Here is a 27325-nt window from a genome sequence, read left to right as displayed (position 1 = left end):
AAACGAGCATAGTGCATCTGCAAGCCCGAAGTTCCTTTTAGGTAGGGGAGGGTGGCCCCATACCGACCCCCTAAATGGCAAAGGCGATAAAGGTGAGAAAAATAAATTTTTCTGTTCAGTTCAAAAATTAAGTACGTAGAGGAATCAGTTTACTATATATCTTATCGATCAGTAAGTGCGTAGGTGTTTTGAAGTGTTAGATATTTAGGCAAATATAAAACTCCACTTTTTGGACGTACTCAAAAATAGTGGTCCGAAACCAACCCCTTATTTCTTAGCAGAAAAATTCAATAACATAAAATAGAATTTAATGATTTTGACGTTTATCTATACTAATATTATAAAGAGGTAAAATTTGTTTGTTTGTTTGTTTGTTTGTTTGTTTGCAGGGAATAGGCTCCTGAACTACTGGTCCGATCTAAAAAATTCTTTCACCGATAGAAAGCTATATTATCGTGGAGTTAAATAGGCTATAATTTATTTTGAAAAAAATTAGGGATCCGTAAGAAAATTGCAATATTGTCGCATATAAAGTGAGTTGCTACCTCATCGAACTGACAAACACGCTCCCTTAGCATTTTAACTCAATTTTTGTGCTCACTGTGAAATTGTTAAAAAAAAAGAATTTTTATTCAATTTAAGTTGAACTGTGAAAATGATGTGGATCGTGCATTTGAGGATAAATTCACCACTCTGTCCATAGTCCAAAATGCTTAGAGGACGACATGCAAACATTGGACGCAGACATCCAAGCCAGCAACAAGTATATTCACAAAACTTATGCGAAGAAAGACAAATGAGCACACGGAGATTATTGGCATCATTCAATCGCTTGGCATTCCAATATGACCCCACTGCGAACTTCAGTGATAATGAAAATTTAGATATTGGACCAATGGCGACTATATACCGATATTGCAGTGCGTTAAAGTTTAAAAGAGAAATGGCTGGATTGTGCTGCGCAAGTGGAGAAGTCAAACTGGAAAAGTGTTAAATAACCATCTTTCTATACTTCCATATATTTGAAAAATGTTGCAACATTGACTTTTATGTTGTTAAATTGTGTTGACCAGCGAAGCGGACACAGGCCCTCTAGTTAAGAGATATATTGAAGGTTCTTTCCAGAAAATAAAAATTAATGTATGAAATAAAGGGCACTATAGTCAATTGATGAAGTCTGAGTTGTCCTCTTTCTCATAGTAAGTTTTCGCGTTGTTTATCGAAAGCCGCTCGTTGATGACTGTCTTTTCGCTCTCTTCTGAATTTTTTGCTGTTTCTGTTACTTTTCTTTACTGAATCTTGTTTACTTTTTCATATTTTCCCTCAAAAATACGCTATGACATATTAAGCTGCCAATAAATGGGGGTCGGTTTCGGACCATCACTTCGCGGTCGGTTTCGGACCACCACAACCTTTTCTAATTAACTGCTCGCCATTATCCAATGACGCAAAGAGCGATGTAATTCTAATAGCGTGAATGACAGCTAGGACTATCAACTATCAGAAAACCTTATCCTCCGATTTTTATGCGGAGAAAAAAAACTTTAAGCTCAAGTTCAGTTAAGTTCAAAAATGAATGTCACAGGCGTTGAAACAAAACAAACGGAAAAATTGCAGTGAAACAAAAGAAGTCAAAGTGGCTATCTATCTCCAAAATGTCTGTGTTATAACAGCTTTTCACTGACGTTACCGACAATTCGACTAGCATCGCCATCTCAGAGAAACATGGGGGGTCGGTATGGTACGACCGGTCGGTATGGGACCACTGTCCCCTACTTTGGTTTAAAGCCTTTAAGGCCAGGTTCCTCTGAAAAACGTACTTTTTTCAATTAATTTTATTTTCATAACAAAAAATGTTGAGTATTCAGTTTTTTTTTTATATGAAAGTATGTATATGAAATTACTAAAAAAATTTTAAAATTTTTTTTCAAAATGGCGGTCCTGAAAATGGCTGCTGAAACTCGTCCGATTCGTAGATGGATGACACGATTACTTGAAAAATAATTATCTGAATGCAAAAACCAAAATAGTTTCGTGTTCTGCATCGAAGTAGCTATGGCCGGTACCAGAATGAAAAATTTTCCATGAAAAATAAAAAAATGGCGGACTTTTGAATTTTTTTAACCCTTTTTTCACTTATAATTGTTTATAACTTTTTTAAAAAATAATGAATATTTCTGATTCTGGTACCGGCCATAGCCAGACATATTAAGAGTTAAATGCCGTTTGGTTCAAATCGATAAGTGCCATAGTTTTGAAATGAGAGTGTCATCCATGCGAAAAAACGTGGTTCGGAGAAAAATCAGTTTAAAGTTTTTAAGGCGTTCGAGCGGCCGTACTACCAGCAGCGCTCCTTACTCTTTTACACCTACTTCTCGGCCTTGCTGACCTTCGGGACTTATTTTATACTATTTCGACAAGTATATAGTAGCAATTTATGAAAAAAAAAAAATTTTAATTTTTTCAAAATTGTTGAGAGGAACCTGGCCTTAATGAACTATCTATGACCAATCCTAACACTGCCAGTCTCTCCATATCGCACGATCTTTTTGATGGCTTTCCGTCATCTATCACTGTTAGGTTATTTGCTCTTTATAGTCTTTTCATCAGCAGAAAGGCCAACAAAACTCAAGTCTTTGTGGATTGTAATAGACAATACTCCTTCTGCATCGTAGCTGTTCTTCTTCTGCAAGTTTCATGCTCAATGCCTCCTTGATACCACTTGGCACCACGATATTAGTAACTTTATTCCCGCCTTCGCTCTCGTTTAAAATTAAATCGGCTATGATTCTCTTTTCAAGCGAACACACAATCGGCGATTTGGCCTCGCTAGCGGCATTTAATTCAAATTTCAACTTTCAAAAGGCTATGATTTTTTTCACAATTCGATAATAGATACATTGATTAGATTTATCCAAGCATTTTAAAAGCTCTACGATCAGCTGATCATCAGCTGTGAACGGACAAACACAGCATATGATTTTGCAAAGAGCTCTACAAAATTTTACCTGTTTGCGCGCATAGAATTCAAGTTCCTCGAAATTTAAAATTTTTAGTGAATTTATTAAAAGTTTGGTTTTTTATTAATTTTAAGGTATGTATTACAAAAAAAATTATGTTTGTGACCGGTCTATAAATGTGTAGCTCATAAAACGTAGTGGTAATTCAGTGTACTAACAACGAGCCCGGATTAGCGTACACCTGACTTTCCTGGAGTAGAACTTACCTGATTCAAGTGGATTCAGTCTAACTCTTTTATTAGCCGAAAGAGTGAATCAGTGGCGTCCAATGTGTGTTATATGAACTGCTAGTACCTGCTAGCCTTCAAACTATGGTACTTTTAAGGCACAATGTCAGTAGCAAAAAGGGATCTATTTTAGTATTTTTACTATGCCTCCGTCTGATTTCGGTAATTCCAAATAAAATTCTAGCCTTTTTTAGATAAAGTTTATTTATGAAATATGTTAATTAAAGTTAAAAAAAATAAAATAAAAGTTAAACAAAATTTTATCTAAAAAAAATTTTTTTTTTAGTTACAAAAAAAAAAAAAGAAAATTAAAAAAAAAAAATTTTTAACCTTAAAAATTCTATGATTTTTCTCTGATCAGTGAAAAAAAAACCGACTGAAGACATTTATTTTAGTTAAGAAAATACTAATTAAGTGCCGCTAGCGAGACCAAATCGCCCACTGTGGAACGGTCGTGTTTTTTGTGCCCTCCGAAATTTTCTTTTTATCGATAGAACCTGCGATGGTTCTGTTTTTAAATTTGAATATTTTGTCATTTAAATACACTTGTTTTTCGAAACTGTTCGCTTCGCGAGTGAATTTTTGTGCGTTTATCAAAAACTTTAACTTTTTGATTTTTGTCTTTTTTTGTGCTTCGTCCGTCGACGGTAGTTTTGTTGATAGTAGTGCATGCACATTAACTGTCCCCGCTCTCCCGCTCTTCTCTTTTTTGTACTAACAAACTCGAAAGTGCTAAGCGTGCAATTTATACTCTCTTGCGGTACATTTGAATTGATTTTCTCTTGCCACAGTGGTCCGTAGTTTTCAAAACATGGATTCTTACACTGTCTGCTTGAAAATAACCTGCCTTCGGTAATTAAGCCTAAGTAGGCCAAACTCACTTTTTGGCTTTGTGACAAGATGGTGCACACTAAGTGTGCTGCATTCACAGAGCTTACAAGTGATGACCTTAGTAATGGCTTTGCTTTGCAGTTCTGCTGTGAAGCATGTCGCGAAGTTGCGAACGAGATGAAGACGTTAATGCGCGAAGCTAAAGGCGGCCTGAAGGGACTGATTACAAGTTTTGGCACAGCTTGGGATAGTTTTGCCAAGGCCAGTGATCTACTCCAAGCGCTGGACTCGCAGTTTAATAGCCTTAAGTTATTAGAGGAGTCCCTGAAGCGTAAAAAGGCTGCCAGCAGAACTCCTTTGCGGTCGAGCAGCCGACTTTAGCAACCCCTCAAATGTTGATAAGATCGGCAGCTAAAAAAGATTCGGACGCCGATCAATCTGCAGTGGAGTGTGTGAGACCAATGCAGATAAAAAGTTCCGATCGGTCTAAAGGTGGTTCTCAACCTGTAATTTCACCTAATCAGCTAAATAAACCCCCACAAGAGGTTTCTGAGACCGGACTACTGGCCTAAATTGTCAACGCAGGCCTGCAGTAGCAAAACCCCTCTTTGTGATTCCACAAACAAAACAAACATTTGTTTCTTGGCTGCACCCTGATCTCACATCATTTGATGCCGATAACGTGAAGGTGGAAAAATGTAACTTCTTATATGCTAGGAATATTTCATTTTACAAGATAAGTGTTCCTGACACCATATGCTCGAGCTATTTTTGGCCTGCTAAAATGGTGGTTAAGAAGTTCGTAGCAAAATTAAAAAAAGGACCTGTGGGATTAAAACTCCCTAGCCGGGACCAACTACCCCCGCACAGTCTTTAGTTCCTCCCCCAAAAAACTAACCACTTACTTCCTAATTAGCTGTCAGAATGCAAGAGGTTTGCGTAGCAAGGTATATACTGTTTAGTATTATATATAAATTAAGAACTGTTGGTTTATAGTATTATTAATAAGTTTTATTTATTCGGTCCGCTGTCTAGCGTGCCCGATTAACTATATAAAAATGATGCACGTGGCTTGTGTGAGTTGAGACTTTTATTATAAGCTTGCGCGGCGATGAATGGTTCCAAAAATTGACTGCCAAAGTACAGAAAAATGTTCTTATCTCTAATGCTATTTCTACTCATGGTACAATTATACAAGGTAGTCTCGTCGGCAAAAAGCACTCCGCTATTCATTACTCACAACAAGTGCGAGTGAGAGGAGTCTGCGTAGTAAGAGCGAGTGAAACGACAAAAGAGCTTGTTGTTTAACCCTTAGATGGTGCATGGGGCTTAAATTGTTTATTTTTAGTAAAAGGAGTTGAAGTTTTTGTTGGGTCAGTAAGCTTTTTTTTACTAACCATTACCTTGACGGTGCCCAAATAAAATAAACTGGACAAATTTCACTTAAAATGCACTTATTTATTATCTGGCACCAAGGCTTTAAATAGACTAGTAATTTGTATAATTGTACCATGGATCTACTACCAAAAACAGAGTACAGAAATGTTTTTATCTCCAAAGCTAGATCTATAAACGAAAACAAAGTACCGAAATGTTCCTATCTCTAAGACTCGCCTTACTTCTACCAAAATTCCATTGCGGTCGGGTGATTGTGTTAACCCCTCCCTTTCTAAGTCGAAGGCTGTCCGCAGACTTCTTAAAATTGACCGTGACGACTTGAACGGTGATCTATTTGCAAACTGTTTTTTTGGATAGCATTGGTGGGTTTCATTCGTTGCGGCGCTGCAGCGCTTAAATGCAAGAACCTTGTTGCCGCATTGTATTGTCTGTGGCGATTTTCGAGTTTATAGATTTAAATACTAGTAAGTTCAAAAATTATATAATAACTACGAAAATATAAAAGCGATTTATACTAAATTTGTTTTAGTGGTATTCGTAGAACGCTAATTGATTGAATAAATTTGTTAAAACAATATCTGGTTGCGTATATTTTAAATTTGTGAAATAATTTGTGTGTAGCAGTTCATCAACTACCTTTAAGCTATGCTAAAGATGATGACGCGAAAAAATGATACCAAAGTTTAGTTTAATTTATGTCGAAGTAAATATTAGATTTGTCAAATGTTCAATTGATAAACGTTTGCCAAACTTGTTACCATTGTTTAGTCTGCATTCGCGTAGCCTGCTTTCCTGGTGGTAGTCAACCCAAAAGATAAACAACAAGACTAAAGAATTTAAACGATTGATTGGTGTTCAATGATCTTAACGTAAATTATCTTTATGAACGACCCTCCCTTTTATGAGGACCGTTGTCCCAAGGCCTGCTTCGATCGTTTCTGTCCTATATTGTGGGGTATGTTTAATTTCCAAACGTTTGTTCAATTTGACTAGGACGGTTTCTCCCACCTCAAAGGTTCTGTCTCGTCTTGTTTCGTTTATTCTTCTTAGCTGTATCGGCCTTTTATTTGTCATTGAATAAACTGTTTTATTGTACTCTATAGTTGCCTGAAGTTTGAGGTTGACCATATCACTCACGCCTTTTTTCAAGTTTCAGGCAGCGTGCTATTTCTAAAAGCGTGCTGTGGAAGCTTTCGACCTGCCCATTTGAAGTTCTATGGAGTGGTGGTGCGTTTGCTATCTAAACATCAAACCTGTTTGATACAAGTGACCTGATTGAGTCGGAATTTATAGATGATTCATTGTCACAAAATATTGTCTTTGAATGAGGATAGAAGTTCATCAATTGCATTGTTGCAGGTTCTATATCGGTTATTGTTCGAGAAGCTAAAAAGTACTTTCTGTCTGTGGAAAAAATATCAATCTGCAAAGGCTCGCCTTCGTGTTAAGGAATAGGTGTTCTTCCAAGGATTTGCTTCTGCGGATGGCGGTCGTATTTGGCTTTTTGACATGTGACATTTTAGGGAAAAAGTAATACTGAAGAATTTGTTTAACGTTTTCTTGCGCTGCCCTGCGCGCTCTGTTGTGCTCCGTAGCTACTATTTCTTTTTTGTTCTGCGTTTTTATAAATGTCGATGACCATTTTTTTTGTGTGTCGAAAAGTTGTTGCTGGGAACTCATCTACGAGACTGTTTTGAATAAAAGCAAATACGGGCAATACGCAGTGTAGTGCATTTACAACATCTTGCTTGACCACATCACTTTACAATTCTCCCTAGTAAAGTTTCCTTATTCAAAAATTGTACGATATGCCTTGACTTTCTCCCGAAAATAACAAAAGTGCGGGTTGAATCTGGTGTACCTTCTTCTATAACTATTTGGTTCCTGAAACAATTGACAGGCTTGTCGATTGTTTCGATGGTATACGCCAGTGAAATTTTGCTATGTATTGTTGCGTTGTCTGACTGAGGGTTTTTTTTCTAAAACATGGATGGTCTGAATGGATAGTGCATCGGCAACATGGTTTTCCTTCCCTGGCCTATAGAAAATTTGAGCATTATGCTCGTCTATAGATGCCTTCCACCTTTTATTTTAGCATTTGGATTTCTCTCAGATATGGCGAATGCTAATGGTTGTCATCATGAGAAAGGACTGCACCCAGGCCAAGCGCCGAAGCGTCCGTAGTTAAGTCAAAGGGTTTTTTTGTAACAGGGATGCCGTAACATTACATTCTCAGACACAAGGACTTTCTTAAGCTTCTCAAAAGCAAAACATTGCTTTTCATCAAAGGTAATTGGAATCATTTTAGACTGGCTGGCGGAAACTTTTCCGTTTTCTCCCTTCAAAATGTCAGTCAGGGGTCTAGCAACCGAGGCGAAGTCCTTGATAAAGCAGCGGTAATAGCTTGACAACCCCAAGAACGATCGAACAATGAACAAATTTGTGGGTTGCTTATAGTTTCGGATAGCCTCTACCCTACGAGGACTGGTTGTGATACCTCCGCTAGATACCGTAAATCCAAGATATTCTACGCTTTCTTTAAAGAAAACAGATTTATCTTTAGAGACCTCTCTTGCTACTGAGAACAGAACAATGAGAACAGATGTGTTTTATATCGCTCCGCCGTGTAATTAAAAATACATCGTAAAAAGCCGAATTCCATTTCGCGAAAAGGCGCTGAAGTAACGCATGGGTACATATACTCGTGTTGCCTATGGAATTATTTCAAGTTGTGTTCAAATTACGAAAATAAAGAATAATACAGCTGATCATAAACAAAGCCAACGTTTAAGAGCTCCAGCTCTGTAACGAAGAGCGATAATGAGCAAGGCTCGGCAACAACAACAAGACGAACGTCGGCTCTCGTCAATTAGAAACAACACTTACTTCTCCATAAGAGCGGAAGAGTTAGAACCGACAACAACTGCAACACTAAAAGTGAGTACGGAGAGAGCAAGCTCGCTCTCTCCCGCCTTATTATGTCCATGCGGTGCATCACAAAAACAGCCGTGGAGTGCCAAATGCCCGTCCCCCGACCCCTACAATATTACCAACTGCTGACAACAACAACGACCAGCACAATGCCATCGTTTAAGACGGTGACATCGACACTACCCAGCGGGAAAAAGATGTGGAAAATATGCTATTTTTCAGTGGTTTCTTCATACAAGCGGAAGGGCAAAAACCTCCTTCACCCCTTACATTTTTGCCGTCTCTCCTTTCAAAATACACGGGGGTGACACACAAAAGGAAGGGGTAAAGGAGGTTTGCAGGCCAAAAACCTGTGGATGCTTTGGCTGCTGAAAGCAGGGCAAAATCCAGTGGACCTACGGCTGCTGATTGCAGGGCAAAATCCACTGGACCTACGGCTGCTGAATGCAGGCCAAAATCCACTGGGTTTTGGCCTTCCCGCTTTACAGAATTTCCACATGTAAAAAACAATACTTTTTAATTTGGTATATGCATTTATTAATCTATATACAGTCCAAGGACCTTTGTCATAAGTATTTTTGTATATTATACTTTTTGCCTCAGTGAACGATGAACGCAGATCATCTTGATATTGGCGAAGACTGTAATTGTCGTTTCTGAGTGACTCTGAAAATAAAAACCATAATATATTAATATATAACATATTAATACAAATCAAAAAATATATAAAAAGTATTGGGAAAAATAGAGAAATTTAGAAAAACAAGTATACTTACCATACAGTACGTTGGAGAAATTATTATATGAATTTAAAAAAAATGTAATTACATAGTAACAAGCATGGCTATTGAAATTTATTAAAAATGTAGTGAGTACTTACAAATGCTTCTGGATTGGCTTCGGCATCGGAGTCCAAATGGCCGAGTTCTTCAAATGATTAAATCGGAAATGCCCGCTTGCGCACGTTCAGATTTGCCATTAATATTGACATATGGGCCAGAATCATTGATGTCGAATCTATTACAAATTTTATGAAAAGAAACATTTGTTTGTTCTTGTGAAATTGAAAAATAAATTTAAATAAAAAACTTACTTACTTGACAACCGCCTCTGGCGGCTAAAATTTAGTTTTGGTAAAAATGCTTATGTTCACCATATCCGTAACGCTGAAATAAGGATATACAAACAAAAATATTTATGTTATAACTTACCTTTATCTTGTTTTTTAAGAATAAACTGAATAAACTTTTTTCACGTTTGACACATTTTGCACGACATTTTATACTGATGTGACCGTGCATCATATAGCAATATTCTGAAGAAAGACAATAATTAGTCACAACTTCGTTGTAACTTAAGGTCATATTCAGAAACCCACCCCATTTAGCGGTCCGAAATTTTCTACTCCTACCCCCTACGCCTGCTAAAAGAAGCAGGTTTTCAAGTACTCTAAAAACCTCCTTCCCACTTTCCCGCTGGGTAGCGGCGACAACAACCACTACAACAACCACATCAACTGCAGTTTCGGTTTCGTCAGCCTTTACTGACAAGCTAGCCAATACCCAACCCAAAAATAACAAAATTGTTAATGGATCGTTAATTCAAACCGGAATCGATCGGTACGTGCAAATTAAAAGAAAATTAAGCCCACAAGCAGCTAAAAAAACAAATTCATCAAAAGTCACGAAGAAAGTTGAAGACACTGTACCAAACAATGCGCTAACAAGAAATCGATTTTCTATTTTAAGTGACCCAAAAGAAGATGATACCGCTCAAAAACCTCAGACCAAGAAACTAAGGCCACTGTTCGGAGCAGAACCCCTAACTTGTAAATTCTATTTAAAATTCAAAGTCTAACTCCTAATGTAACGTAACGTAACGTAAGCGTAAAGTTGTTTACCAACACCCGTCTAATTGCAATCGCACCTAACTTTGCTTATCTATTTTCTCTATCTTCCTTATCATTTATTTTTCGCAACTCTAAACTGATATACATTCAACTTTCGTTCGTTCTCGCTTCACCCTCGCAAGCACACGTTTCGCCAAATTGTCGGTCGCGATCGTGTATACACAAATTACATAAACTTTGTACATAAACTTAAACCAAATAATACTCAGAAATCCAAATACAAAATCACATCTCATCTAATCAAAAAACATTGGCCTTATTTTTTAAAAGTGCATAAAGCGGTAGCAACAAATTAGTTGCAGTCCTCTAAACATTTGGTGACCCCGACGTGATCTACGTGGGGTGTGTTTTTTATTTCGTTTTCGTTTTCACAAATCGGTGAAAAGGCCTATCAGTGCATTTGGGCACCACTTCGCAATTCGGTGAAGAGGCCTACAAACACACATACACATATATTCATGTCCTTGAGTATTAGTTGGCGCGTTCTTTTTCGTGATCTCGTTTATATACATAACCACAGTTTGAACTCGGTTATATAAAGTGCAGTGCATATAGAATCCGTATTGAACGAGGTCAGTGAACGCTTACGAATTTGTTCCTTTGCATTTTCGTCGACATTTCGTCTCTCTTGCATCGAGAATTCGTACAGTTGCATCGGCAGCTTACAGTGATAGTGACTTTCATATACTCTTTTTGAAGCCATGGCTGAAAATGATTCGGTTGGTGCATGATCCGCGGCGGTACCAAGTGACTTGGACTTTTATAAAGCAAAGGCTGATGCTACCTTTAGGTAGAAGCTTTAAAAAGCTACCTGGAGTCAGATGAGGCTGTCAACTTCGACGTGACTGATCTTCAAGTGCGACTTGATTTTGTCGATCAAATGCAAGTGGACTTTGATAAAAGTCAAACCGCAGTCGAAAGGTTAGACTTGCAGGAGTTGTGCAGTGACGCTCGGTCAAAGTTCGCAAACACCTACCTCGTGGTAAAATCGCAAATTTCGCGTGAGCTTGGCAAGCAGCGTAGATTTTCAGCCGTGAATTCTACAGCCCTTCCACATGTCGGTGGTGATTCGAGACCCGCTGCGCGTGCCACAAGGCTCCCAGAGTTCAAGTTGCCAAGGTTCAGTGGTGCCTATATCGAGTGGCCTGATTTCTACGCAATGTACAACACCATTGTGGGCAATAATGATGACCTGAGCAACGTGGAAAAGTTCCAGCATCTTCGTTCATGCTTGGATGGCACAGCGTTGGACACAATTCGTTCACTGGAGCCCACGGAAGCTAACTATGAAAAAGCTATTGAATTATTAGTTTCGAGATTCGATAACAAACTTTTATATTTTCAGGCACTTATACTGTCAATGTGCGGGATTTCTGGTATGGAGCAAGCTTACGACGCTTAAGCGCTCAGATGAATTCGCATCTGCGTGCGCTGAATACCATGGCAAAGAAACAGGAGATCATGGACGGTCTTCTGACCTATCTGGTAGCTTCGAAGTTGGATCGCCACACTCAAGAGAAATGGGAAGAGGTTCTTCAGGCAAATAAGCTGCTGAAGTGAAAAGACATGGCTACATTCCTAGAAAAGAGGTGCCGCATGTTGGAGAATATTGAAAACGCTATGGTAATCCAGATACCTAGCAAACAGGTGGGAAAACCAAACACTAACAAAAATATTCATAACGCGCTCGTACCATCATCATTAAATACCTCATCATGTGTGAAAGTAAAGATCATTTAATTTCTAAATGCGATCAGTTTTTAAACCTCAGTCCCACCTTGCGATGTAAGGAGGCTAAAAGGCTGCACTTGTGTCTAAATTGTTTGCGCAAAGGCCATGGTATGCAACAGTGCAAGTCTGGTTCTTGTAAACGCTGCCATTCGAAGCATAATTCGTTGCTTCACATCGATTCTAATGCCATCGCCACACCCTCTCCTCCAACTATCTCTACTAACACTCAAAATGTCGTTTCGCTTTTATCAGCATCATTCTCTGAATCTCACCCTGTTGTCTCGTCAGATAGTAAGACCGATTATATGCTGCTTGCCACTGCCATCGTATGCATCAGAAATCGATGGTGCATTTGTCCCCTGCAGAGCCCTGTTAGATTCTTGCGCTCAAATCAACATCGTCACTTCTCGTTTCGTTAAGCAGTTGCAACTCACTACTCGTCAAGCAAACACATCTATCTCTGGAGTTGTTGAATCATCATTTTCATCAAATTCAACCGTCAATCTCAAAGCACACTCTAGGGATAAAAAAATATCGTACAGCCCTGACTGCAGTAATTAGTGGCAAAATTACGAATTATCAGCCTCATTTTGATTTAAACGCCCTAGGGTGGAACATACCACCAAATCTTGTTCTTGCTGATCCGTGGTTCTACAGTAGTCCGCGTATCGATTTGTTAATAGGAGCTGGCATCTTTTACGAATTTCTTTGCGTTGGGCAAATGCGATTAGCCGAAAATCTGCTCATTTTGCAAAAAACGCGTCTTGGCTGGATCGCATCTGGAGGGATTTCGTTCTCAAATATGAAGCATTCAGCACTTGCAGTGACCACTGAGCCCGTCATCCAATCGGAAACCGATTCCTTGCCAGACATTGTCAAACGGTTTTGGGAAATCGACTGCTATTGTCGCAACTGATGAAGATGTATTGTGCGAGCAGCTATTTCAGAATACCTTTTCTCGACTCAGTTCAGGGCAATACTCAGTTCGTTTGCCTGCCAAAGCCAGTTTTGATATGCTCGGCGATTCATACGGTCGTGCCTTACGTCGATTTAAGACGCTAGAGGGCAAATTGCTCAAGGATTTGGAATTGAAGTCGCAATACGCTGCATTCATTAAAGAATATATCGACCTACAGCATATGTCACTTGCTTCTGAGCAATCAGTAAGCTCGCAATATTACTTGCCATTGTGTGCAGAAGCCAAATAGTACAACCACAAAGTTACGAGTTGTATTCGATGGCTCAGCTAAAACGACCTCAGGATACTCTTTAAATGAGTTGTTGTTTGCAGGTCCCTCAATACAGCCCAAAATCTTCAACACACTGCTTCGTTTTCGTTTTTTCAAAGTTTTGTTATGCGGGGACATCTGCAAAATGTATCGATGTGTCCGTGTCACTAGCCCTGATAACTATTTGCAGTCTACCTTATGGCGTAACAACCCAAATCAACAAGTCAAGGCTTATACGCTCGATGCGGTTACCTACGGCACTAAGCCGGCTGCATTTCTGGCAATTCGTGCTATGCAGCAGCTATCCTATGATGAGGAAGCTGCGTTCCCGTTTGCAGCCAAAATAGTTCGAAGAGACTTTTATGTACACGATCTCATATCTGGAGGTGACTCGATCGAGGAGGCAACTCAAATTTGTGAGCAGGTGAAGGAATTGCTATCCAAGGGTCATTTTCCAATTCGAAAATGGTGTTCAAATGAGGCAGCAGCTTTAGAAGGCGAGCCAGAAATTGATCGCGAGAAAACGCTTAGATTTCATGATGGAACTGATGTCCTCAAAGCACTCGGCTTATATTGGGATGCAAAATCGGATCACTTGCTTTTCTCATTGTCTGGAACTATGACAGAAAGCGGTTCAACGAAAAGATCAATTTTATTGACCGTTGCCAAGTTCTACGACCCTCTCGGATTGATAGCACCGATTGTTACCAAGTTGAAAATATTTCTGCAAATTCTTTGGAAAGACAAACTGGATTGGGACGAGTCGTTTCCGCAATCCTTGCACTCCTCATGGCTGGAGCACATGAAGCAGATTTCAGCGGTCAAGCATTTAAAATTTTCTCGTTTCGTTATGCAGCCCAACTCGTCGTTGGAGATACACGCTTTTTGTGACGCAAGTTTAGTCAGATCTGAAATTCATGGCTGTGTCTCAACTCATTTACTTTGTTCCAAATCTAGAGTTTCGCCCCTAAAAACCCTCATTATACCCAAATAAAAATTATGCGCAGCGCTATTGTTTACAGAGCTCATCTCAAACATTGCTCTAACCATTTCATCTGATTGTAATTTTTATTGTTGGTCTGATTCAACCATAACGCTTTCTTGGATTCGCCAAGCTCCATCAGATTTAATTATTTTTGTATCCAACAGAATTGCGCAGATTCAGGATCGCACCAAGGGCATGATATGGCGTCATGTACCCACGCACTGGAACCCTGCCGACATCACCCATCTCAATATCAATCGGCTAAGTCGCTGGCAGCGAGTTTGCCAGATGCAGCAGGCGATTTGGCACAAGTGGAGCACTGCCCACCTATCGCTACTCCAGGAACGTTGGAAATGGTGATCAGAAAAGGCAAATTTGTCGCCCGGCAGCATAGTTATCATAAAAGACGACAATCTTCCTTCACTCCAATGGCGCACGGGCAGAGTTGAGAGCATCGTTCTTGGACCAGATGGCGTGGCCCGTGTTGCAGTTATTTGAACCGCTGCAGGCATCATCAGAAGAGCTGTTGGCAAGTTGGCCGTTCTGCCCTTTGAGACCACCTCGTCTGTCAGCGTGACTCTTCCAGCGGGGGGAGCATGTTCGGAGCAGAACCCCTAACTTGTAAATTCTGTTCAAAATTCAAAATCTAACTGCTAATGTAACGTAACGTAACGTAGGAGTAAAGTTGTTTACCAACACCCGTCTAATTGCAATCGCACTTAACTTTGCTTATCTATTTTCTCTTTCTTCATTATTCTTCTTTTTTCGCAACTCTAAACTGATACACATTCTACTTTCGTTAGTTCTCGCTTCACCCTCGCAAGCACACGTTTCGCCAAATTGTCGGTCGCGATCGTGTATACACAAATTACATAAACTTTGTACATAAACATAAACCAAATAATACTCAGAAACCCAACTACAAAAGCACGTCTCATCTAAATCACAAAACATTGGCCTTATTTTTAAAGTGCATAAAGCGGTAGCAACAAATTAGTTGCAGTCCTCTGAACAACCACTTTTACGGCCAAAAAATTAATCAAGCTGTATGTGCCTTTTAATGCTTGGGAATCCCCGATGAAATGCAGTCAAACAATAACGCAGACTGAATCGCGACGATCAAATACTGTAACCTCGACGTAGGTCTCTCGTTAAGTAACAGATCCCAGGATTTCGCATTATCACACTAAGTAACAAGCTTCTTGACAGAAAAGTAGTTAAAGTAATTTATTTAAATAAAAATTCATAGTTCAGACGGCATTGACTTAAATTAAACATACAGATCAATTAAAGGGTTTATGTTTTATGTTGTACCTTCAGTTCCCAGCATTTTGGTGGACCTTTAATAGGCCATTATGTTGGAACTTAAAAACACTGCAATAAGAATGCTCTATAAGTTCTGGTTACCTAAGGAATTCCAAACTAAGGACCAAAAACTCTAGCTTCTTACGATCCGTACCTCTTACTACAAGTCATCATCATTATAATTATATTATATGTATTATGTTTCTAATTATATTGATATTGGCGAGGGAAAATCTAACCTTTCCCAGTGCCATCAACTAGTCTGAAATAGTAATATGTTCTCTACAGTTATATTTACTAAATATATGTAACATTTTTTTTTATTAATAAAACGAAGCCTGTCATAAGAGACAATTGACTGGGAAATTTTTAAGAGGTAATATGTGTGATTTTTACCTTGGAATTTTAAGTGTAATTTTACTGGAAATACAGGAAAATTCAGTGAGTCACGCAGGGCACCTAGCGGCCGTTGCAGATAAATCTAAACCGAATTTTGTTAAGGTCACGCTTATAGGCTTTGTTGGGTCAGTGAGCTTTTTCAAAAACCAATACCTTGGCGGTGCCCAAATAAAATAATCCGCACAAATTTCACTTAACAAATTGCACTTATTTATTTAACTGGCACCAAGGCCTTAAATGTCCAAAGTTAATGTTTATTGTAAAGTTGGTTAGGCAGGCAGACCGAATTGTCTGTGCCTTTTTCCAGCGAAAAGGTGTGTTGGGCAGGCAGACCGATTTGTCTGTGCCTTTTTGCAGCGAAAAGGTATGTTAGCAGGCAGACCGATTTGTCTGTGCTTTAGACGAAAGTATATAACGCGAAAGAATAGGCAGGCGTTCAGCGATAGTGCCTTCTGTAAGCGAGTACCAAATCGAACTATATTGCAGCTTGCCGTGGACAAAGGGCCAGGCAGCGATAAGCTAAGTGCAAAAAGGGAGTTAGTGATGACAATTAAACAGCGTTGCCGCGCAGAGCAAAACAAAGGCAAACATCGAGAATATGGTTTACGTTAGGATTTGAAAATTAGTGATTTGATTTAGGCTGCGGCATGACCGAACCGGCTTTGTCTTGAAAAACTTTTTATAGAAATATTTTTTTTAATATTTAAAATATCATTTTGGCCTATCAAAATCGAAGCAATGACCATTTTTCTATTAATTTTGGCTTACTTCACCGATTGTTTCTATGACATGTAGTGATAGAGTCGTGCGAAATCGTTAGTTGCCAAAACACATCAGAAGAAAGGACTCTTTTGTCTTTACGGCCAAAAAATTAATCAAGCTGCATCTGCCTTTTAAAGTGTCTTCGGAATGCTTGGGAATCTCCGATGAAATGCAGTCAAACAATAACGCAGACTGAATCGCGACGATCAAATACTGTAACCTCGACGTAGGTCTCTCGAAACGTAACAGATCCCAGGATTTCGCATTATCACACTAAGTAACAAGCTCCTTGACAGAAAAGTAGTTAAGGTAATTTATTTAAATAACAATTCATAGTTCAGACGGCATTGACTTAAATTAAACATACAGATCAATCAAAGGGCTTTTGTTTTATGACCGAACAGGCTTTGTCCTGAAAAACTTAATTCACTGTCTTTTGGCATAAGAATCCAACTCAGCAAATCAAATTGCTGTGCTGTCAAAACTGTTGATACCAACTAAATTACCCATTTGTGTGCGTATAAGTGCGCGTGACAATTTTCCCAAAAGTTTTTTATTACCAGAGCCGGCACTTTCAATCCCAATATTCTTGCTTTTATTTATTGCAAGATAACGTAGTTTAAACAGTCAAAGGTCGAAACGCCCTCATAGCTGGTTTGTGCGTGGCACAAACTCTTAACTTACTAAGAATACAACTGTTAACTAACAATACAAAAAAGTAAGAAAGGAAGCTAGCTTCGGCAAGCCGAAGCTTATATACCCTTGCAGTATCAAATATGTCGAACAAAATGCATAAAGGCTAAACGACAGCTTAGACGATTTTTCTATTCATTTTCCATATTTTCGACTTTAGATCATATGGTCCGATTTTAATGAAACTTAATTCGGTATTCAAGAGTCGTTAGAAAACTCTATATTCCAAAAATCATGCTTGTCTGATGAAAAACAACGATGTTACAATTTTATTTCCGGTATTTCTTTATAGATTTTTCGATCTTTCCTATGGCAGATATAAGATATAGTTGTCCGATTTTTATGAAATTTTTTTCTCAATATAAGATTTGTTAAAAAACTTGATATTCGAAAAATCATGCTCGTGGGATAAAAAACAACGATGTTATCAATTTATTTCCATTAATTTTATATATATTTTTCGATCGCTCTTATGGCAGCTATGTATATGATAGAGTTATCCGATTTTGATCAAATTTAATCCGAAATTCAATAGCAGTTCAAAAATGCCATCTGGAAGAACTCAAGTCGATCTGATCAAAAACAACGGTCAGAGCATTTTTTATTTCATTCTCTAGTATGGGAGCTATCCGATATAGTCGGCCGATCCGGCCCGTTCCGACTTATATACTGCGTGCAATAACGACACACCTTTTGGGAAAGTTTCAGCAAAATAGCTTTAAAACTGAGAGACTAGTTTATAGAGAAACAGACAGACGGACAGACGTACAGACGTAATCTGATTCTACTCGTGATGCTGTTCAAGAATACCTATATATACTTTATGGGGTCTGAGGTGTCTCCTTCACTGCGTTGCAAACTTCTGACTAAAATTATAATACCCTTTTGCTTTGCAAGGGTATAAAAATAGTGGAAATGTTATCATATTAACATTGTTGTTCTAAGAAAATTAGCCATGTTTGCAGCCAAGTTTGCATCTTAAGCATATTTGCAGGGTAGGTTTTTATTTATAGAGGGTATTTTGTTATTAGTTTATTAAAAGAATCTAGACCACTTTTTTTTTTGTTTGTAAAAGAAAGACGGTAAGCAAGGTTTCGAAATGTAACTTTTTAAATTAATTGTATTTCAATAAAAACAAGAAAGGAAGCTTCGGCTTGCCGAAGCTTATATTCCCTTGCAGTCATTAAATATGTCGAACAAAATACATAAAGGCTAAACAACATCGAAGCTATGAGGATTCTTCTATTCATTTGCCATATTGTTCATATGACAGCTATATGATATAGTCGTCCGATTTTGATGAAATTTAATTTGAAGCTCAAGACTCATTAGAAAACTCTATATTCCAAAAATCATGATTGTCTGAAGAAAAACAACGAGGTAATCATTTTATTTCCGTTATTTCTATATAGATTTTTCGATTTTTCCTATGGCAGCTATATGATATAGTTTTCGGATTTTAATGAAATTTTTTTCTCGATTTAAGAGTATTTAAAAAACTTGATGATTTTAGATTAAAAACAACAACGATATAATTTTTTTCCATTATTTATATATATATGTTTTGATCTCTCCTATGGGAGCTATATGATAGAGTTATCTGATTTTTATTAAATTTAATCCGAAATTCAATAGCAGTTAGAAAATGCCATCTGGAAGAAATCAAGTCGATCCAATCAAATACAGCTGCCTGAGAATTTTTTATTTCGTTCTCTCGCATTGGAGCTATCCGATATAGTCAGCCGATCCGGCTCGTTCCGACTCATATACTGCGTGCAATAACTACACACCTTTTGGTAAAGTTTCAGCAAGATAGCTTTAAAACTGAGAGACTAGTTTGAAGAGAAACGGACAGACGGACAGACAGACAGACAGACAGACGTAGATACATATTTCGATTCTGATCGTGATGCTGATCAAGAATATATATTCTCTATGGGGTCTGAGGTGTCCCCTTCACTGCGTTGCAAACTTCTGACTGAAATTATAATACCCTTTGCTCTGCAAGGGTATAACAAGAAAGGAAGCTAGCTTCGGCAAGCTGATTTTCCTATTAATTTTTTTATGGCAGCTATATGATAGAGTTATCTGATTTTGATAAAATTTAATTTGAAATTCAATAGCAGTAAGAAAATGCTATCTGAAAAAAAATTAAGTCGATCTGATCAAAATCAGCTGCCTGAGAATTTATTAATTCATTCTCTCGTATAGGAGCTGTCCGATATACTCTAGTCGGCCGATCCGGCCCGTTTCCACTTATATACTGCGTGCAATAACTACACACCTTTTGGTAAAGTTTCAGCGAGAATGCTTTAAAACTGAGAGACCAGTTTACATAGAAACCGACTGGAGGAAAGACGGACAGAGAGACAGACGGACAGATGTTCATACGTATTTGAATTCTGATCGTGATGCTGATCAAGAATATATATACTTTACGGGGTCTGAGGTGTCTCCTTCACTGCAAACTTCTAACTAAAATTATAATACCCTTTGCTCTGCACGGGTATAAAAAGAATTAGAAGTATGCTAAAAATTCGTAGATTATAAAGGACGAGGTCGGAATTATCTGTATTGCATATAATTTCCTAAATCTCTCTTTACTGCGCTTTTCATTTTTTATAAACACAATCATTTTAATTCCTAAACAAAAAAATGTTATAAAAAAATAAATATAATATTCTACAAGTTTTGTACACAAAATTGGACTACACATGTACCACGTATAATATCAAACTTAAGCAAGCAATAATTATATTCTATCTTAGCCTTACAGGTAACAAAAAATATTTACGTTTTTAAGATTTACTTACTTATTATAAAGAACAATATCTGGTCGCCATATATGATCGGAAGGAACGTGCAACATATGAACTCCGCCATATTCCTTTGGTTCCCATCGAAGTTTATAATCATACCAAGACTATGAAAAAGTAGACAACAAATTTTGTAAATAGATAAAATTTTAATTTAAATTTTAAAATACTTTGTAAAAACAAAAATTAAGTTTGTGTTGAATGACATGAGCAAAGCACTGTTGGAGGCAAACCAAAAAATAGATAACAACCAATCATCTCAAGTCACGGATTTGTCAGTAAAATTATATACAATTAAAACGTAATTGCCGGTAGCCTGGTGGGCCAGCAGGTAGACCGCTGGCCTACGAACCAGAAGTCCTGGGTTCAAGTACAAAGGCCACCCCGCGAAAAAGTTATTGCTCTTCTTCGAAAGCTCTAAAAATTCTACGCTCTATCACTCACTAACAATAACAACACAATTTCGTCTCCCCGGATCCGCACACCCCTCGTCCACGCTACTATGGACACAGCAATAAAACTTTCGTGTAACTACTTAGTATACAGGCTCGAACAACAACAAGATCGCTAGTAGGAAGGACGTTTCTTAAACATTGTTCTCGCCACCGTAAGATGGTACCCAAGCAGAACTAGAAAAAGCTCCCCAGGCCTCATGGGTCTAGTTTTCGCATCCCCCGCCAGATTTCGCTGCGATGCAAACATGCACCATCGAGTATGCTTCATCTTCACCGCCAAAACGGCGATTCAAAGGGTGTAACCCCCGCGTCACTCCTAGATGGCGATAGGTTGGCTAATCACCAGCTTACTGAATCCAATACAAGATTTCTGGACACAAGCGGACCCCTTCGATGACGACTATAGGCATATCTAAAAGGACACGAATAAGACAATGGAACGTTAGAACTCTAAGAGAGCCGTCTACATTAGCGCAATTTGAAGGAGAAATAGACAAATTCCAGGTCACAATAGCGGGGATCTTTGATATAAGATGGAGCGGTAATGGGGCAACAACATTAGCAAATGGTTATCTAATCTTGCACAGTGGTAATAATGAGAGAAGCAGATATGGAGTAGAGATATTCGTAGCCAGAAGAATGAAAGAAACGCTGGACCCCCATTTCAGACAGTTTCATTAAGGCCCCGTTTAGATGCAGGGCGAGACATATAACAAGACATAGCAAGGCAACGTCCCAACCGAATTAAAGACGACTTCTATGCCGCCCTTACTACGACTCTCACTGACATCCCTCGAGGCAACATCACTGTTCTCATGGGCGACTTCAATGCAAAAATAGGACCCAGAATGAGGTCAGCCACTGGCGCTAACGGTATAGGTACGCGCAATAATAATGGTTTCAGACTAATAGAAGTATGCCAAATTCTTCAGTTGATCATTGAAGGTAGTGTGTTCCCACACAGAGATATCCACAAATACACGTGGACATCTCCGAGTGGAAATGCACGAAACTAAATTGACCACATTTGTATAAGCAGAAAATGGAGGAAGTCTCTACTGGAAGTAAGAAACAAGAGGGAATCATCGATAGACAGCAACCACGAACTCATTGGAGGAGCTTTCAATCAAGCTGGACCGCAATCGCCCGCGAAATGCTGACTCAAGGACCCACTGCCTGTCCCCCATCAACCTACACCTACTTGGCAAAACGGACATCAGCGCCACATGCGATCACTATACCAGGGAGTTGAACAAATCTCAGTGCAACGCGACGCTAACGCAGCTACGTTATTTTTCTTGATTTCTTGTTATATATAAACCACTCAAACCACCACGATTAAATAGTAAAGTTATACTTTATAAATTTTCAAAGGGTTTTTTGTACGGCTAAGGTTCCCCTTAAATCTATGACCCCGAGCTGCCGGCAGGAGGGGACACATCTTAAAATGGTGGCCCATGAGGGGAACGTCTGCAAGCATTAGTGAATAATTTGTGAAAATTTTAACTCTATTTAAAAGCCTAACTTTAAAATTATAAGAAGTGCGCGACGCAAGCTCCGCTAGGTCGTGTAGTGCAACTTAACTCGGTTCGACGAACCCAGACAAATCGAACTGGAATATTGTTAAGCACCGCTTAAGATAAGCGCTTATCTACGCTCAGGCGGGGCGGCGTTTCTTTTCTTAGCTTTGGTTTTGTACTGGAAGGTAAGCAAAAGAGCTTGTGCCAGCGGAAGACCGTGACTGTTGCCGCAGCTGTCGGACAGACTACTGAGTTTCGCATGACGACGCTACAAATGACAGTTCCAAAACTTTCAGGTGCGGCCGTGGACTGGCCAGGTAACTTCGGTGCATTTAACAGCCTTGTATACAACAATCCGTCGCTTACCGGGATGCAAAAGCTCTAATTTCTTGAGGAATCGCTCCCTGCCGGACGCGATGACGACGTGCGCCAAGTGCAGCTCACAGACTCAAACTTCCCGGTGGCTTGGTCCCTGATGCTAAAACGCTACAAGGTCATGGACGCGATTGAAAACCGAAGCTCGTCGAACGACCTCAGTCCTGGGCCCGGGTCGTCAGATGTCATGGGTTCGAGTGTACAACGTACGCGACGAGTCAGGATGCCCCGGCATCGTTGCAACGGAGGTCATATTCTGCGCCGTTGTCCGACGTTTCGAGCTATGGAAGCGCGAAGGCGCAATGAGATTGTGTGCATCAACTGCCTCAGCAAGGCTCATGCGTTTCCCCACTTCACTAGCTACAAAGTGTGTCAGATTTGCGGTCAGCGTCATCATACGCTGTTGCTCTTGCCGAGTGCAGCTCAGCCCGCCATCGCTCCGCAGGCCCCTCTACCCAGTCGTCTTCGCTGCAGTCGAGATCTTCGATGGCTGATAATGGTGATCAGTCTCAAGGATCGACCTTATCTTGGGAGTGGACCTTATCGCGCAGATCATGCTGTCCGGTACGCGAATAGGAAGTCCTACAGAGCCGATTGCTCAACAGACTCAATTGGAATGGATTCTCTCAGGTCAAGCCGCCGACTCGACCAGCTCCACACAGATCCGTTGCCATCATGTAGTCTCCGAGGCGGAGACGCTTTCGAAGGTCTTTTTCGAGATCGAGACCGTACCAGAGCGGACTCGCACAGAGGAGGATTGGAGATGCAAATCGTTCTTTCAAAGAACGCATTCCCGCCGTACGGATGGACGGTACATGGTGCGCCTCCCTTTCAACAGGTATCTGATTCACAACATCGTGTTGGGACGAACTCACCAGCTAGAGCGGCTTATGTGTACGCACCCCGGCCGGAATGCATCATGCGTCTTGTGTGCTACCCCACCATGGCGTCTACAAGGCAGAAGGTCCTGCCACGAGGCAGAGGATATCGTTCGACGCATCAGCGAAGACGAGCAACGGAAGATCCCTAAATGCTGTTCTGTTTACCGGACCCCTCTCCAAAACGACATGTGCTTCTCAATCGGCGAAAATATCGCTATGTTTTCGCAGCCGACCTTCAAACAATGTATCGCAATAACAGCGGATTAAACGCGTTGTCGACTCTGACGTTCGGAACGGAATCCGCACCATACACAGCCATTAAAGTCATATACAGATTGGCGCAGTACGAGACGAATTCTTTCCCAAGGGCTGCCAAGGACTTAAGGGGGTTATATACCTTTTTCAGGCTCAAAAAATCGAAAAAAATTTTATAATTTTTTTTTGATGTACATACTTTCAACAATTTTTCTGCAAAAATTTTTAGAGATCGGGGCACAAGAACCTAAGTTACAGCCGTTCATAGCGCACGGTGTACATGACTCCTAATGTCCACCTAAAACTTTAAACGCGATTATTTCGGAATCGCATTTTTGAGAAAAGGTCATTGCGGTGAGCACGATATCTCGGTAACCACTACATCGATCGATTTGAAATTTTGGGGGATTGTTTGTAGATACAATAGCTAGTTCGTGAACAAAGGAATTTTATTTTTGACAAATTTTTCTATTTTTTGGGGCGAAAAACTAAATTATTAGACCTCGAAAAATCGGTTTTTTTGAAAAAATAATCACTGTAACTGTAAAAAATTTTTTTCGTAAAATCTTTCGTTCACGAACTAGGTAACACTATATACTAACCTAGTTTTTTTTCATTTTTTTTTAAGTTGAGCCGTTTCCTTGTTTTCATGCTCACAGTGAGCCACTCCTGAAAAAAGGACTTCTGCGGCAAGGACTGTAACTTCCAAAATTATGAAAATTTTCACTCGAAATTTTATACGAATTTACTTAAGGACACGTACGTTGATAAAATTTGTATTGTATTTCAATAAAACAATGGTAACATGCTAAAAAAAAAATATATAAAAACCCTGTATTTCTCTGGAGAAAAAGGTATATAACCCCTTTAAGGAGGAGATATATGTGGACGACATACTATCCGGAGGTTATATTGTGGGTGATGCGGAAGAGAAGCGGGTGCAGGTCGTGGGAGCTAATCCGCACGCATGATGCGGTCAGACACCTTTAAATTTGGATCTAACGGATCCGGTAAAGGCGTTGGGGATGTATTGGATCCCAGATTCTGACTGGTTCAAGTAAAAAAAGAAATTTTGGCTTTCCAGATTGCACGACGAAAAGGACCTTGCTGGCCTCTGTCAGCGTCTTTTCGATTCGTTAGGTCTAATAGCTCCGGTCATCATCATTGGGAAGCTCATTTTAAAGAAGGTGACTTTGGTCAAGGTGGCGAACAGCGAGGGAGTGCAGGTGTCGTTGGGCTGGGACCCACCGGTGCCAACAGCGATTCTGGAGCATTGAGAAGCGTTTCGCTCCAACGTCCCAGGAATCGAGGACATCGTCGTCAGTCGGTGGACGGTGTACGATCCGGCCTCCGTAACCATTGTGCAATTGTAGGCGTTCTGCGACGGGTCGTCGTCGTCGTATGCTGAGTCTGTTTACCTGCAAGACGAGCACGTCAACGGGACCTTCGGCACGACCTTGCTGGCGCTCATGACGAAGGTCATGATTATTAACCATACCCAGGACAGAGCTAACCGGAGCAGTACTGGCAGTCAAGCATGTTAGGTGGTTGTCCGCAGCGGTTCAAATTGGCGAACTTCGGTTGCAGACTTTCTTTTGGACAGAAGGTGGAAGACTTTAATGGCCAACCGAGTCGTTCGCGGCGGACCTTCGATCCGTAAGACCCTCAAAAGCCGCTTACTTCTCAGCGCAAACTGTTGCGACTGTCTCCCATTCTGATGGAGGATATTTTACGGGTAAGAGGCCGTCTTACGTTCTCTGCGTGGCTGCCGGACAGGCGCCCATCATTTCAACGATCTGGTTATTAACCATACTCACCTAGCCACGCTTCACGGAAGTGCGCAGCTGACCTTGACTCTTACGCTCCAGCGTTTCTGGATTATCACCGGATGCGATCCGTACAGCGAGTAATACGGAAATGCGTTCGCTGCTTTTGCGCCACCCCAATCATCTCGTCGCAGCTCATGGGAGACCTGCCTCTTCACCGAGTGAACCCGCCACAGAGGCCTTTCGTCACGACAGGAGTGGATTATACCGGAGCCATTGAGCTCAGAGGGGCGCGGATTCGGGGGTCTAGCACCTACAAAGGCTACATTGCAGTGTTCATTTGTCCCGTAACGAAAGCTCTTTAATTGGAGCTGGTGACCGGGCTCACCACGGAGCACCTGCTGGCTTTCCACCGGTTAAGTGGACGTCGAGGGATGGTTCACCATCTATATAGCGATAACGACATCAACTTCGTGGGAGGAGGACTTAAGCTTGAAGGTCCAAACCTTGGTAAAGCAATTTCGCGATTATTATGAGAAGCTCATCGCTCCGAAAGGGTCCCAGCTACGAGTCATGAGGAGCATAGAAGTGTGCCTTAACTCAAGGCCACTGTGCCCGCTCCCAGCGGACGCGGACGACTTAGATGTGCTCACTCCGGCCCACTTCCTAATCGGCCACTCCATGTTTGCGTCTCCAGAATACCGACCAGCCTCTTTTAAGTTCAGGGAGCAGTTCCTGCTTCAGCAACCAGTGTTGCGAAATTTTTGGGACGGCTGGAGTAGGGATCGGCTTAGCCATTTGCAGCAGTGTTTAAAACAGGGACTATAACGGTTATAATTAAAAAAGCAAAAAATTACAAAATAAAAGTTATTTCTTAATTTTTACGAAAAATTGATTTTTTAATACTTAAAATTAATTTTAATAATAAAAAAATTAGTAATAATTATTAAGTATCAAAAAAAAAAAATTACGCAATAACTTTTATTTTAAATTTTTATTATATAAATTGAAAAATAAAAATTATTCGATAACTTTTATTTTAAAAATTGAAAATAAAGATTGAATCTATATATATATCTAATATATCTTTTAATCCGTAGAAGCCAGATCCAATGTGTATGTATATATATGATCTACACATCAATACCTTTATTATTATTATTATTATTAAGAAAGGTGGCGCCCAACGTGTGGGGCCTTAGTGAGTACAGTAGTCTACCTCATTAAGACTCACCGATAGATAAATTCAATCTCTTTTCTTCTTTCATTTATTTCAACTTTAACTTGATCAAAATCTCTTATGTTGATTTTTATTTATTATGGATAACAGAGCAAGTGAACATTAGTTTCCGTCTGGCCTTAATTAAAAGTCCGTGTAAAGAATTTTCCTTCCTTTTGTATGTGATGATAAGGAAAACTTAGTCTGAGGAAAATACAGAGAGTATCACCACATCTTCTGGCCCTTGCTGGTTTACCAAATCACTACAATATTCACACTTACTTAAATAAATGCTTTCTTCAAGCTTAGGCGTTTTCTGAAAATAGAGGCATTGTTTTACTGAAGTGCCCTATCCACGGTTGATTTCCTTAGAAAGAATTATTTATAATTTTTTTCTTAGAGGAATTAGACTTATGTGAGCTGGAGACTGGAACATAAGAACTTTTTTTTTTAAGAATAACTTATCCGTTTCATATTTATTAAAGCCTAATTACTTCCCTTATTGAATTTTTCTTTTGTAGTAAGAAAGGCAAGAAATTCACTTCCATCTGTATTCTTTTCTTCTTTCCTGAGAAATGTTAGTAGTAAATAAAATTTTTATCCTACGAGTTGTGGACA

At 39.7% G+C, this 27325-nt stretch overlaps 1 protein-coding gene across 1 annotated transcript in view; it reads right to left on the bottom strand.

Moving 5' to 3' along the window:
* Nucleotides 1-27325, bottom strand: part of LOC108087052 (acetylcholine receptor subunit alpha-like) — a 201630-nt gene that overhangs the window by 124499 nt on the left and 49806 nt on the right. Inside the window, 1 exon segment of the mRNA XM_043209126.1 lies at nt 20234-20343. Within this exon segment, the coding sequence (XP_043065061.1) occupies nt 20234-20343 (110 nt within the window).

The sequence above is a fragment of the Drosophila ficusphila genome, unplaced genomic scaffold (assembly GCF_018152265.1).
Source record: "Drosophila ficusphila isolate 14025-0441.05 unplaced genomic scaffold, ASM1815226v1 contig_106, whole genome shotgun sequence".
Taxonomy (NCBI): Eukaryota; Metazoa; Arthropoda; class Insecta; order Diptera; family Drosophilidae; genus Drosophila; species Drosophila ficusphila.
The sequence above is the reverse complement of the archived record's forward strand: the minus strand, read 5'-3'. Positions and strand labels throughout refer to the sequence as shown.